The sequence below is a fragment of the Castor canadensis genome, chromosome 7 (assembly GCF_047511655.1).
Source record: "Castor canadensis chromosome 7, mCasCan1.hap1v2, whole genome shotgun sequence".
NCBI classification, from domain to species: Eukaryota; Metazoa; Chordata; class Mammalia; order Rodentia; family Castoridae; genus Castor; species Castor canadensis.
The window spans coordinates 89,747,335-89,761,319 of record NC_133392.1 but is presented as its reverse complement, the minus strand read 5'-3'; the positions used below and the strand labels follow the sequence as shown (position 1 = coordinate 89,761,319).

The window sequence follows — 13,985 nt, the reverse complement described above, 5'->3', positions numbered from 1 at the left end:
AATATCAAAGTTAGGTTAATTGACTTTAATTTAGTTTAAAATTATTTTAAAATCACTAATCTGTAACAAAACAATTTACTCACTGCTTATTAAATGTGTGAAAATATGTATGTGTAAGTGTAGAAAAACAACTGGAATAAGATATAGCAGAATGTTGACAATGGTTTCAGTATTTACATGCTATTTTTATTTTTGCTGTTATGTTTTCAGTATCTTATAAATTATCCACAATAAACATATATTAACTGTATCATAAGAAAGTTTTTTAAAGTAAATCAATATCTACGAATCCAGCCTAGACTGGTATAAAAAAAGACATAGCATTTTTATATTGGAATTTTGATCTAAATTTTTAGAAGGGTCAGAAATCTTACTATTAACATATACATATTTCCCATGGCAACAATAAATTCTTTTGCAATCACCATATTCCACAATTAAGGAATGACATTATACTTTTCATTAATTTTATCACGTAGACTATAAAAATGAATAAATATTTATAACCTTTATGTATTCTTTCAATTTATCATTCTCTGCTTCCCTTTTATGAATTTGGAGCTGTAGTCGTTCATGTACTACTTTTATTGATTGAGAAAAACGGTTTGCTTTCAAAGCATTTGCCTATAACACAGAAAAAAGAACAACAAAAATGTTATTTGCTATATCCTCCTCATCCCTTTAATTTTACCCCAATTCAGACACAATCTAAAAACTGTTAAAAAGCAAAGTGCTACTTTTACATAAACTACTGCTGCCCACTTCAAATGCATTTCCTATAAAACTAGGGAGGAGTTTTCGCTATTATCCACATTTTATTTAATGCCTCCTGATAACTACCTAAAAAAATTCCTACCTATCCTTCTAACTACAATTATACATTTGTCTAAAATGCTCCTATAAATACCAAAGTTCTTAATTTGCACCCAAATTGAAATACAGTACAAATTTATGAGTTCCTAACAGTGATTCATGCCAACTGCCCTGAAACACCATAAAATCCTTTAAAAAATTAAGATGATACATCTGATACATCAAACAAAATATTCAAATAATGTAGGTTGTCAAAAATACCTTTTTTGTGTTTATTTTTGAGGACATGAAACCAGAATGGGAAGAAGGGAAGGACTCAGTATTAAGAAATATGACAAATTAAACTCAAAATTTGCTTACCTTTTCATTCTGAAACAAACATGAAAGTTCTTGGATATATGTCTCCTTTTCAATAATCTTCTTCTTAAGATTCTTTAGCAAACATACATAAAAGTTAGAAATTTCACAACTTAGATAATAATGGCTAATTTTATAAGACCAAGCAGCATACAAATGGGCAAAAAATGGATAAAAAGGGAAAAAAAACTTACAATATTTTCACTTTCATTATCAGTTACATTCTTTAACAACATGCTGGGTAGATTGTCTCCAGTCTATGAAGAAAGGATGTTATAAATCAATGCTCACAAACTGTATTTCTCTACACAAAACAGAAAGTAGAATAAGCATCACTCAAAAAAATTACATGAAGCAACTACTACGCACAGTGCAGATTTCTAAAAAGAGACATCAGGCTGGGTGCCAGTAACTCATGCCTGTAATCCTAGCTACTTAGGTGGCAGAGATCAGGAGGATAGCGGTTTGAAGCCAACCAGGGCAAAACGATCACAAGACCCTATCTTGAAAAAAACTCAAGGTACAGGCCCTGAGTTCAAACCTCAGTACCACAAAATAAATGCAATAAATAAATAAAAGAGCCATCAGAAAGACTTCTGTCTATGTATTCTAAATCATTTTTGTGCATTTATGAAATTAGTTAATTTGCTATATTAATCTCAACAGAATGCCTCAGAAAGTATAGGCCAATGACATATAAAAATCAGTTTTAAAAAACCCTGTTTGTGAAAGCTCAACACAACACTTTATAAGTAGGCAAAAATTATAACACTGAATTCTAGCATTAAGAAATTTCTTAAAGAAAGACAATAGATTCTATGTAATCTTTTTAAACGAGAACTCAAAGAATGTTTATTCATTTTTGAAGGTCAGCCTTCCCTTTAAGAATGTGAAAAGGCTATGCATTCTTTTCCTATGAAAGTACGTATGTGTGTACATATAATACAAAATTGTACACACAAGTTCAGAGGGTTCATGGATTTCATGAAGTCTATCCTTGGACTCTGTAAGAATCTACAGAGCTCAAGTTAAAATCCCTTTCTTTTCAAGAAATAGTTAATAAATAAAGAGCTGGGGGTATTGCTCAATGACAGAGTGCTTGCCCATAGCACCAGGCCCTGGATTTTTTTTCCCAGCCTTGGGGAAAAAAATAAAATAAAAAATATTGATGCTATATTGTTAAGTACAAAAGTTAATTTAAGAGGGAAAGGAGTGAAGAGTAATTTAAGTGACTTTGTTATTAGCTCAAGATTTCAGACTATCAACAGAGGTTAATTTCTTCAAGTATATTTGCACTAAGATTCAAAAGAAGTAATAATCACAAAGAAATAAAAATTATTGTTGTGGAGCTCTTATCTCCAATTAATACACACAATATTTTTCATAGTTTCAGGGGTTTCAAAGATCTCAGATTATAATGTTATGAATCTTGAACTTGTATAATTTTGTTATTCTACAAATAAAAAATAGTCATAGAGAAGATAAATACTATGAAGTTATTCTTTTAAATATTTTTAACTGAGAATACCATACTTGACCATTGTTTCCAAAGTTAGGCTTTACATTTTGTCATATGTTTGAGCAGAAGCTATAGATCAGCTTTTCCCAATGATGAGGTGACATCCTCTCAACTATAATGTTTTACAAGATGGGCTGAAATTGTACTATGCATAGGAACAGTGTTGGGGCAGGGGGAAAAAAGTGGAGAAGCAGATCCCAGATGAAAAGGAAACCCTATCTTAGACCAAAGGGAAAGTGTGTGTGTGTGTGTGTGTGTGTGTGTGTGTGTGTGTGTGTGTGTGTGTGTGTGTGAAGAATACGTATTCCACTCCTAGCTATATATCCAAGAGAAATGGACACAAATATCCCTACTACAACTTTGTAAAGAAATGTTCATCGCAGCATTATTCATAACAACACCAAAGTAACCATTAACTGGCAACTGGATAAATAAGTGTATGTACAGATATTCAATAAAATATTATTCAAAGAGCAATAAAGAGGATGAGACTTGAAAACATGCTAACTGAAAGAAGATAGTCACAAACAACCATATATCATATGATTCCATTTACATGAAGTAGCCAGAACAGACAAATTCATAGAGACAGAAGGTGGATAGAAGGGCTCCTTTAAGGAGACGCGAGTGGGATAGGAGGTATACAAGCTTTCACTTTAGAATCACAAAAATCCTCTAAATTTGATTATCATGATGGCTGCAAAACTCTGTGATATACTAAAATCCAACAGATCTCATATTTTAAATGATAGAACTGTATGCCATGTGAATTACATTTCAATAAACCTTATTGAAGCCAGGTATGGTGATACACACCTGTAATACCAGCACTTGGGAGGTAAAATCAGGAGGATCACAAGTTTGAGGCCAGCACTGGCAACAATGTGAGATCCTGTCCCAAAAAAAAACAAAACAACAACAACAAAAGAAGCTTTTACTAAAAAAGACAGAGAGAGAGAGAATGGAGGAAGGAAAAAAGGGAGAAAGGAAGGGAGGGAAGGAGGGACGAAGGAAAGAGAGGGACAAAGAAGAGTGAGAGAGAAAAAGACATGCAGACAAGTAAACAGGAGAAACACTTCAGGACATTGGCCTAGGCAAGGATTTTCTGGTCAAGATCCCAAAGCACAGGAAACAAAAGCAAAAATAGACAAATGGAATTATATCAATCTAAAAAGCTCCCTCAAGCAAAACAAATAATCAGCAGTGCAAAAGGCAGCCTATAGAATGGAGAAAATATTTATAAATTTATACTTCTGACAAGAAGTTGATATCCAGAATACATAAGGAACTCCAAATACTTCACAGAAAAAAAATTTGGAGGAGTAATAGATCTAAACAAACACATGTCAAAAGAAGACATACAAATAACCAACAGGTACATGAGAAAAAGCTCATCATCACTAATCACCAGGGAAATGCAAATCAAAACCACAATGATTATCACCTCACCTTAGTAAAAATGACTATTATCACTAAAAGCCAAAAGATAACAAGGTGCTAGCAAGGATACAGAGCAAAGGGAACCCTTGTATACTGCTGGTGAGAATGTAAATTAGTAGAGCCACTATGGAAAATTTAGAGGTTCCTTAAAAATTTAGAAACAGGACTACCATGTGATCCAAAACTCCTATCCATAGGTATATATCCAAAGGAAATGAAATCAATATGTCAGACAGGTATCTGCACTTCATGGTCAATGGAAAGAAATACAAACAACCTAAGAGTCCATCAACTGATGAACAGATAGAGAAAATGGGTACATATATACTATGGAGTACTGTTCAGCCAAAAAAAAGGTTGAAAGCCTGTCATCCACACAGTATAGATGGCAGTGGAGATTATGTTATGCATAAGCCAGGTACAGAAAGACTAGTACCACATGATCTCACGCACTCATATATGAAGGATAAAAGTTGATTTGCTAGAAGTTGAGAGTAGATTGGTGGTTACCAGAAACTGGGGAGAGTAGTGAACAGGAAGGGAAGTGGAGAGGTTCATCAATGGGTACTAAGTTTTAGTTAGATAGGGGCAAGAAATTCGGGGGTGCTATTGATCAGCAAGGTGACTGCAAGTAATAATAAGGTACATTTCAAAAAGCCAGAAGAAAGGATTTTGAAAGTTTTCACCATAAGGAAATGATAAATGTATAAGGAGACAGATAAGTTTAAACATTATGCAATATTTACATGTACCAAAGCATTACATGTATCCCATCAATATGTAAAATGTTTGTTTTACGTATCTGTTAATTTTTTTATTTAAAAAGACCTATGTATGAATAAAAATAAAATACATAAGTGCTTAAATTCTAAAAATGTGTATTTTATCAAACCAGCTAAATGATTAAAACAAATAAAGCATTTTGGATAGGAAATAAAAATATATTTTATATAAAAACTTGCTGGGTTTATGTAGAACTACTTATGAAACATTAAAAGTAGGAGTCTGATAATCACCTTTACGAACTTAATAATTATTTCCAGTTCAAACACACCAATATTTAAATTTTTACAGATAGACAAATAATATATCCTTCAAGTAAAAAACATTAGTATTAAATGAGTGCATATGGTTGATGCCTTACTTGTTTGTAGTCAGTCTGTCTAAGAAGATGATCTAAGGTTAGTTTTACACGTTTTAAAGTATCTAATTCTTTTGTTAATATTTCCTTCTGTTCAGAAATCTTCAAATTAGATGCAGAAAGATTAGCCTGAAAAGAACACAGTAACCAGATTATATAATTTAAGACACAGTATTAACTAAAACACTCTAAAATATAATTCTATCAAAGAATAATTTTTCTAGTAACAAAATCATTCTTTTGCATACACCAAAAGAATTCATCACATTTATTAACAGTAAGTAGAATCTGTTACATAGTACACTAAATTAAAGTAAAAATAAGAACTTAAGTTCTAAAAGTATTTTAGTATTTATTCCAATAGAAGTTATAGAATTCAATCTACTTTTGATCCTAACTCAAATTTTAATATGCTGGGATTTTAAAGTAGTTTTCCACTCCAAATAACATTATTGAAAATAGACATATTTCAGCTCTCAGAAGATTTTAAACTCATGAGAAAAAAGATAACTCTCTAGTTCAAGGCCAGGTTAAGTCAAGCATCAAAATATACAGTTTTAAGCTTAGCCTCTTATGAGGTGCATGCCTGAGATTTTCTTTAAGAGAAAGAATTGCAGCTAGTGAAACAGGAATAAAAAACATACATAAATTCCCATTTTTGGTATTAAATACCCACACATGAGGATACCTATTTAAGATATGGGATTTCAGTTAGTGAATTCTGAGTATTATATCAGCTTTACATTTTATTAGATATTCATAAGTCAAATACTCACATTTCCTAAACTAATCTCTTCAATAGTATTCTTAAACAAAGGTAAAAGTAATTCTACAGAACAGGTTGCCAACTCAGCTTCCTTAAGTGTCGCTTCCAATTGGGTCTTTTCACTTAGGATGTCCTGCTTCAGACTAATCACAAATGCAAAGGTAAAATTTAAGTTAAATCTATCACATAAGCTGATTGTACTTTTATATAAATATAGTACAGACTGACTTAATATTACTGAGTCCAATAAATTGCTCTACAAATATAATAAGCTGTCACTAAAATGTATGCATTTTCCTATATATTCATACTTTTGCTAATACTTTCCTATACATGGAAAGATAATTTTAAAATGTTGAGATATGTAAAACACAAAAACTGCTAACAGTAATATTTAACTTTGCTGTGTTTGATAATTTATAAACATATATAAATTTGAAAAACAAATTTTATGAATGTATACATGTTTTTATTGTATCCTTCCATTCTCTTACTCTAAATTCAAAAATTAATCTTTCTAGACTTATTACAAAACCTTTCCATGAAACTATCATCTTTCACAAAAACTTCCTTCAAAAGCATGAATAAGTTAAACAAATGGAACACAAAAGCTAAAGCCTTCCATGTATCTAAAAACCCTTCTTGTTCAGCTTTTGAACACGTTTTATCAAGCAAAACAAAACTGACAATGTCTGCTTTCTTGATTATGCTTACCTAGACATTACTGGGTATTATAAGATACTTTTTTTCCCCATTTTTTTGATCACTCCTGTTGCTTCTCATAGTTCTCATCAGCCACAAAGCTGATGACCTGTCTTTATCTGCACACACCCAAAATTTATAGAACGGGGTGGCAAAAACTTTGAAGAATAGCCCAGAGATAGAGTGCAACACTTTTTTAACTCCTAGGAGTCCTTAAGAGTTTTAACTCTAGAGTCATAGAGAGAAGTCCAGGGGATCCGTGAAGCAGGAACATTTAGCAACATTCCACAGTCATTCTATGAGTTTTGGGCAGATACTGATAAAAAGAAAAAAGTCAAGCCTGCCTCCAGGTGACAAGGATTTCATCTAAAAATGCTCATAAGAAATGCCCTCTCCCCAACACTCTTAATAGAAAGGAGAACTTTGAGTCAAAAAGTGGCTCGAAAGGATTGGCCTCTGAGTACATAGAAGTTTTGAGAATAATTTATTTCACTTACATTTTACTCTTATGTAATCACAGGTTATTTGGGTAAAAATCTATACATATCTCAATTTAAAGGAGCTTTCTCAATAGGTATAAATAAAATTCCAAATCATAGGAAAGGATCGTTTCTTCTTTAGTTGCCAGCTGTTTTCTTTCTTTACAGATTACATTATATGACAACTAACAACTGATGGCATCTTACAGGCTATGACAAGAAGTATATTTTGTTCTTAAGCACCACTAGCTTAAAATTAAGGGTATAAGAAAATTATGATAGATAAATGTTAACTGTCTTTCATTAAAAATAATGGGCAGAAAGTCAGGAATTATTACATGACAAAACATCATTTTCATATATAACAAGTTAAACTAGAAGGTGGACTGTACAATCATGACAATAATGGTATTTTAAGATTGTTATTTGGGGGTTGATGATTCATATAAGTAACAAGGGTATCTACCATTCTAAATAAGTAAAATATACGAAGTATTAGTTATACAGCAATGTACCACAGGACAGTGTATTGGTACTCATTAATTACATTTCCAGTATTCCATATTATTTATATGCTCATTTACCTTAGTTAAAAAGATTTACTTTACAAATTCTTAAATAGGTTTGGTTTCCATTCTTAATTGCTTTCATTAGGATCTAAAACCCTAAGCTAGCATGGTGGCTTATGGATGTAACTGTAGCACTCAGAGGCAGAGGCAAGAAAGAGGATCTTAAGCTGGAGGCCAGCCTGGGCTACATAATAAAGAGACTATCTCACAACCCCCCCCCCAAAAAAAGATCCAAAAACCTAAGATTCTGCTAAATGAGTACACTTGTTATCAGAATAAACTAATTTTAATGAATACTGAATTTGAAAAAGATATTATTGAAAGAATACTGCATTTAATTCAGATAATATATATTTTGGACAAACATGACACCCAAAAATCAGAAAATTAGATTTTGTCACATAATGATGAGAATACCTTCTGAACTGACTGTCACTAGCATACCACGGTAAACGTTCTTTCATTGGAGTACTTTTACGATGGGAAAAGAGTTCCTCTGAATGACTTCCATCATTGGTAGGTTTCTCCATAAATTTAGTAAATGGATTTATATTTGGCTTCAAAACAACTTCTCCACAGATGCTGAAAGCTAGGAAACATTTTAGTTATTAAACTTATCATTTCAGTAGAGATTCTTTTCTTTCTGTTATTACTCTCTGATCCTAATGATGTTTAAGAGAACGTCTTAAAGACACAATCAAAATTATAATGCTACTCATTATTATACTAACTCAAAATAGTATCAAAGTTGCATAGCACACTCACTCCTCAATTGCCAATTTCCATATACTGTTTCTAAAAGGACTGTTTTTCTCTATACAATTATTAGGGTGTGGAAATCCTTACTAGCCTACTGTTTAAAGGAGTACAATAATATTTTCACCCAATACAACTAGAAAACAGACACACAACTGTGGATTAACAATGGTACTCAGTTCTATCAGGCCTGTCCAATAAAAAACATGGTATTTATGCCTAGAACTGGAGAAAGTCAACATACTCTTAAAAGTATTTGGCAATGATAGCTACAAAGAAGGCAGGACATTCTTTTGCTAGACCTTTCAAAATTAATTCTTTTTATTCCTGTTCCCAGCTCAATCTAGAATATTCTTTGGTGATAAAAGAATAGGCAGATGACAGTATTTCCAAACTTTACCAAAAAATCTGTTTTCATTCAAACCTGGAGATGTCATCTTTTTAAATCTGAACATCTATGAATTTCTTCAAAACTGTTCCATTTTAAGTAATGAATTAGAGCTTTGCCAACTATGAACACATAATAGTAACATATAAGACACATATAAGGTGTCTCCCTGACTTCATGTTTATACAACATGAAGATAGTATTTAAGATTTTCTGCATTATTTTAATATATTTATGGTTGAGTTTTATATTTCTGTATTAAAAATACATTGTGTTCAAGCTGGGCACCAGTAGCTCATACTTGTAATCCTAAAATACTCAGAAGGATTGAGGTTTGAGGTCAGTCTGGGCAAATACTTCATGAGACCCATCTCCAAAATAACAGAGAAAAACAGACTAGAGGAATGGCTCAAGTGGTAGAGCATCTGCATTCCAAGTGCAAAGTCGAGTTCAAACCCCAGTTTCATCAAAAAAAAAAAAAAGATTATGTTAAAGATTTTCAATACTTTCAGTAGATATGAAATTATAGGTTAAAACTTATTCGCATTTAATTAGCAATTCAGAAACTTCCCATGTCTATAAAAATGTATTAACTTCTGTCTGAAAGTTCCATGTACAGCAGAGACAAGCCAATATGCTCATATTTCTGAAATGCCAGCAGCTTACATGAAGATGTCATAATGAAACTCCCTGTACCACTATCTTAAACAAACAAAAATGTCTTTTTTTCAGAAACAGAGAACAGAAAGATAAAATAGGTCCTATGTAAGGGCAGGTACCAGTGGGAGCGGGGAGGATATAAGGAAGGATAAATGTGGTAGAAAAATTATGTACTCATGTATGACAATGGAAAAATGAGACCTACTAAAACTGTTCTAAAAATGGGGAGGATAAGGAAGAATGATAGAAAGGGTAAATTTAAGTAAAATATATTGTAAGCACTTTTGTAAATGTCACAATGTTTGACCAGTACAATAACATAGTAACAATAAAAGAAAAAGACAAAAACAAAAATGCCAGCAGCTGCAATCCAAAAGGAACTTACTGAATAAAATATAGATAGCCTAAGATGATCCTCTTGGGTGCTGAAAATATGCAACATCTATTATTAAGGCATTATGATCCTTTGAGTTATTTATAGTATAGAAGAATTTAAAATATAGATATATACAAAACCAAATGAAAAATCACACTTAAGATTAAAGAGGAATGTGCTCTGGGTAAATCACAGCAAATCCAGTTATAGCTATAGATCCTTAGAGAGGAACTAGTATTTATCTTACATCCATTCACTTGTTTAAATATTCTCTCTCTGTAGACTGGAATCTCAAGAAAGAATGTCTAATATATTAATTCTAAGCACCTACAAGGTTTATAAAACTAAGCAATAATTGAAGCAGAAGACATAAGGCATAGAGCCTTTAATAAAAATGATGTGCTGTTTTTTACATATTCATTCCTTGCTTCTTCTTTTTGGGGATTATTTTAAAAATGATCCCTAGTTTTAGAATAAAAGCTTTAAAAACAATGTAAAAGGATAGGGATCTTCAATTTGTAGAAAGCATTTTATGAGATGACATTTGATTTGGTATCAGTTTTTAATAGGTTCTTAATTGGCTTTGTGGGCTATTGGCAGCAATATGTACAACTATTGTAAAAGTTTTTATCACAAGATAAAATTATAACGGGTAAACAAATACATTGTGAAAAATAAGGATCTAAGAATGACTTCTAGACCAACATTCGAAAATGTCATTTTCATTACTGATTCCTCAAAACACAATGCACAGAACTGTGTCTTAGATATTTCCACTGAAATTACTGATAATCATATTCTCCAGGATAGATTATTCAGGTGTTCAAAGGCACTTCACCATTTTTGTGTTGTAACAATACTACAACCAAGAATATAAGTATGGTGAACAAATATATTCAGCACAAAAATTCCTGGACATGACACATGCCTATAATCACAATACTGCAGGAGGCTAAGGCAGAAAGACGACAAGTTATAGGCCAGCCTGTGCTGCATAACAAAATCTTGTCTCAACAAAACAAAATAAAATAAACAAAATAAAAAAGGCCCACCTCTATAAACCATGCTATTATTTTAGTTGAGGAGTGTATATTTGTATGGAAAAGCAGATGTTTTGCAACAAAATGTTTTCAGTTATGTGGCATATACTGCCAATTGACAAGTTACGTTTTTATACAACTTGTTACAGACGAAACAAAGATAAATGTTCTGCACATATGTTTAATAATCAAATCCTTAAAAGATCAGTGATTTAAAAAAAACTTTTTAAATGTTAAGAATTAAATGTCCTATGCACCGGGAACTTTACTAGTCTCCTATCAAAAAAAGGCACCTACTTACAGCTTTTTCTGGAAGTATTCATGGGGTATGCTGATGCACCTACATTTACTCGGCTATGTTTGTTCCATTTTGGCCAAGTGTGTGAGGGATGGTTATTCTGGTACAGTGATATTGCATGGTAAGAGAAAAGAAAGATCATAACCCACTGCCCTCTTTAGCACCTAGGTCAGCCTAAGTAAACAAACCAGCATCAAACATATTTAAAACTAATCTCTCTGGAGAGAAAAAGTGTATGAATCCTGTAGATTTTTAACTGCTTTGCCAAACACCAATTCTTGAAAAACAACTTTCATTGACTTCAAACAAAAGCGCACAGCTTCAATTAAAAAAAAAATCAAATCACCATGAAAGGAACATCAAGTAGATGTTGGAAAACTTTTTTTGTCGCATTATTCTGGAAACAAGTCAAAAGTTTACTACAGGAAACATGGAACTAGGCAGAGTAAAATTGACCAGAGCTGGAAAATAGCTCAGGAATAAAAGCTATTAAATTGGGAAATATTTTCTGATGGAGGGGTTAACTTGCATAACCAGCTATTCCGCTCTCTAAAAGGCATTTGTATATAAAGAATGAGGGGGAACAGGTAGCTGAGTGTCCGGTCCCCATCATATTACTGCCGTTTCCTCCAGCCCATCAAGAACCCTAAACAACTAATAGTATTTAGTTGCTCCATAAGTGCCCATATTTTACTTTTCTTTTAAACTTGCTAACTCCGTGAAGGCAAATAGCACACCCATCACCCTCTCACCTCAAAAGCTACCTAACACAGGGGGCAGCATGGGTTATATTCTCAAATAAAACTTAGGGTGAACAACTGTTTTTTGTTCCAGGCTTTTGAGATGAAGGGGACCAACTACCCAGGCCAGGACACAGGACCAAAGCTGTTTGGAATACTAATTACAAATAAACTCGAAATAAATATAAATGTTTTCTTCATTCAACATGATCACAATCGCTGACACTTACCGACCTGTGACTGACCCTATAAAAAAAATCATCTCACAAAAGTCTTTAACAAGTTGTCATTAGCATCCCAAAGCTACAGGTAAGGAAACCAAGACTTGGAATAGCTCCAAAGGTTTCCCAAGACTACAATGGGATGGTGGAACTGTTCTGAACGAAAACCCACGCCATGCTGAACTACAAATGGATATTTAAAAAGTCTACACAGCACAAAGTAATACACACGCTGGCCTTCTTCAGGCTTTAAAACCACTCATAGATTCAATTTATATTCGTAAGATGAAAACTGTTCTCTACGGGAAACGAGGGACGACTAAGACGGACCTAGTCGAAGGCACAGACTACAGATCTAAGGAGAGCAGACGCCTAAGGGCTAATGGCTGTGTCACAGGACTCTCGGTGTACCCCAAAAATCTACAGGGTACCTGGAGGAATCCTAGAGAAGGAATTCCTTCCTGAGGCCACGTGGACTATGCCTCACGAAGGAGCTCCAGGGCTTCTCACGATCTGGTATTTAATTTGGCAGGTGCTGAAGAACCAGCCGTAGGATTAAGAAAGGGTCATTCCTGAAACGCCGCCATAACGGGAATGCCCCCTGGACCGGCCACCACTCGCTGCCATAGACCCTGAAATCCCGGGGACCGCACGCTCCTCCCCTAGGAAAGAGGGCTGCGTGGGCGGAAACCCGCAGAGCTCCGGGCGCCGTAGGGGTCACGGCCTTCACTTCCGGGACCCCGCCCCCAAGCGCCCTGGGCAGCCATGCATCCCACAGAGCCCACCCCCGGTCCAAAAGGCGCGCCTCGGCCTCCGCCGCGGCGTCAGCACGTCCGCCGTGACGTCAGCCCGCCGCCGCCGTCGCGACGTACAATGGGCCAGAACGTCGGGGAAGGCTGATGCTCCACTGTGGGAGTGAGAAGCCTGGCCAGCGTACCTGTGCTCTCCAGCCCTGGGTCGGCTAAAAGGGAGGGGGACGCGGGGGCAGTAGAGAGGGTAGAAAGATAGGAAGGGAGGCAAGGGACGCCAGGCGGGAAGCCGGAGAATTCCTAGAACTTCTGGAGGTGAAGGACTGCCCGCCAAGACGCAGTGGCTCAAAAGCCGAGCTGGTAACCGACGAGCAGCTTCTCTGACAACCGCCGCCCCGCCCCATCCGTCGGCCCGCAGCCGGCGCAGCTGATTGGCCCAGGCTCCGGAGAGCGAGGGCCGCGCCTGCTGCTATTGGCCGGAGGGAGGGGGCGGGGCGGCGGGCGCTTTTTCTCTTCAGTGGTTTCTCCGGTGATTTATTTATTTATTATTATTTTTTTTCAAGGTCTGGTTTTACGAAAAGGGGACCGTTTGTGTGTAGTTACGGGGAAACTGAACTGAGCTCAACTAAGAAGGAAATTAGGCCAATTCCGAACTTTCTGATGCCCTGGATTTGCCCTGCTTTTATTTTTAGAAAGGGAATTTGGTAAAAGCCTAGGTAACTGCGATGGAAAGACGCTTGGTTTTAAATGAGTGGTATTGTTTATCTGCGATCCTTCCCTGAGCCTCAGGTCTCCTTCTCCCCGCTAAATCAGGGAGCTTCGTGGCGTCTTCTGAAGTGCTTTCCAGGCCCCACAGCCAGCTGGTGTGATTTATAAACTGAACAAACAAAGCCAGACAGTATTTGGAAAAACTAAAATTAAAAGTTAATTCAATGTTTCCATTTTATGTTCCTGATAGGAATAGTAGGCCA

The 13,985-nt window shown here is 35.0% G+C and overlaps 1 protein-coding gene across 21 annotated transcripts in view; it reads right to left on the bottom strand.

Annotated features, from left to right (window-relative positions):
• Positions 1 to 13,404, bottom strand: part of Odf2l (outer dense fiber of sperm tails 2 like) — a 205,842-nt gene extending 192,438 nt beyond the window's left edge. For 18 of the 21 annotated variants that reach the window (XR_012449821.1, XR_012449822.1, XR_012449824.1 and 15 more), the window contains exons 1-7: positions 13,203 to 13,342; positions 8,204 to 8,375; positions 6,047 to 6,179; positions 5,274 to 5,399; positions 1,365 to 1,427; positions 1,174 to 1,245; positions 508 to 624 (exon numbers count right to left, since the gene is read on the bottom strand). Coding sequence is in view for 13 of the 21 variants with exons in the window: in XM_074079533.1 (XP_073935634.1) it covers positions 508 to 624; positions 1,174 to 1,245; positions 1,365 to 1,427; positions 5,274 to 5,399; positions 6,047 to 6,179; positions 8,204 to 8,316 (624 nt within the window). In the remaining 8 variants the exon portion in view is untranslated. Of the gene's footprint in view, positions 1 to 507; positions 625 to 1,173; positions 1,246 to 1,364; positions 1,428 to 5,273; positions 5,400 to 6,046; positions 6,180 to 8,203; positions 8,376 to 9,975; positions 10,016 to 12,696; positions 13,077 to 13,202 lie in introns of those variants that run through there. The other 3 variants (XM_074079531.1, XM_074079530.1, XM_074079539.1) reach the window with 3 other exon arrangements.
• Positions 13,405 to 13,985: the final 581 nt, after the last annotated feature.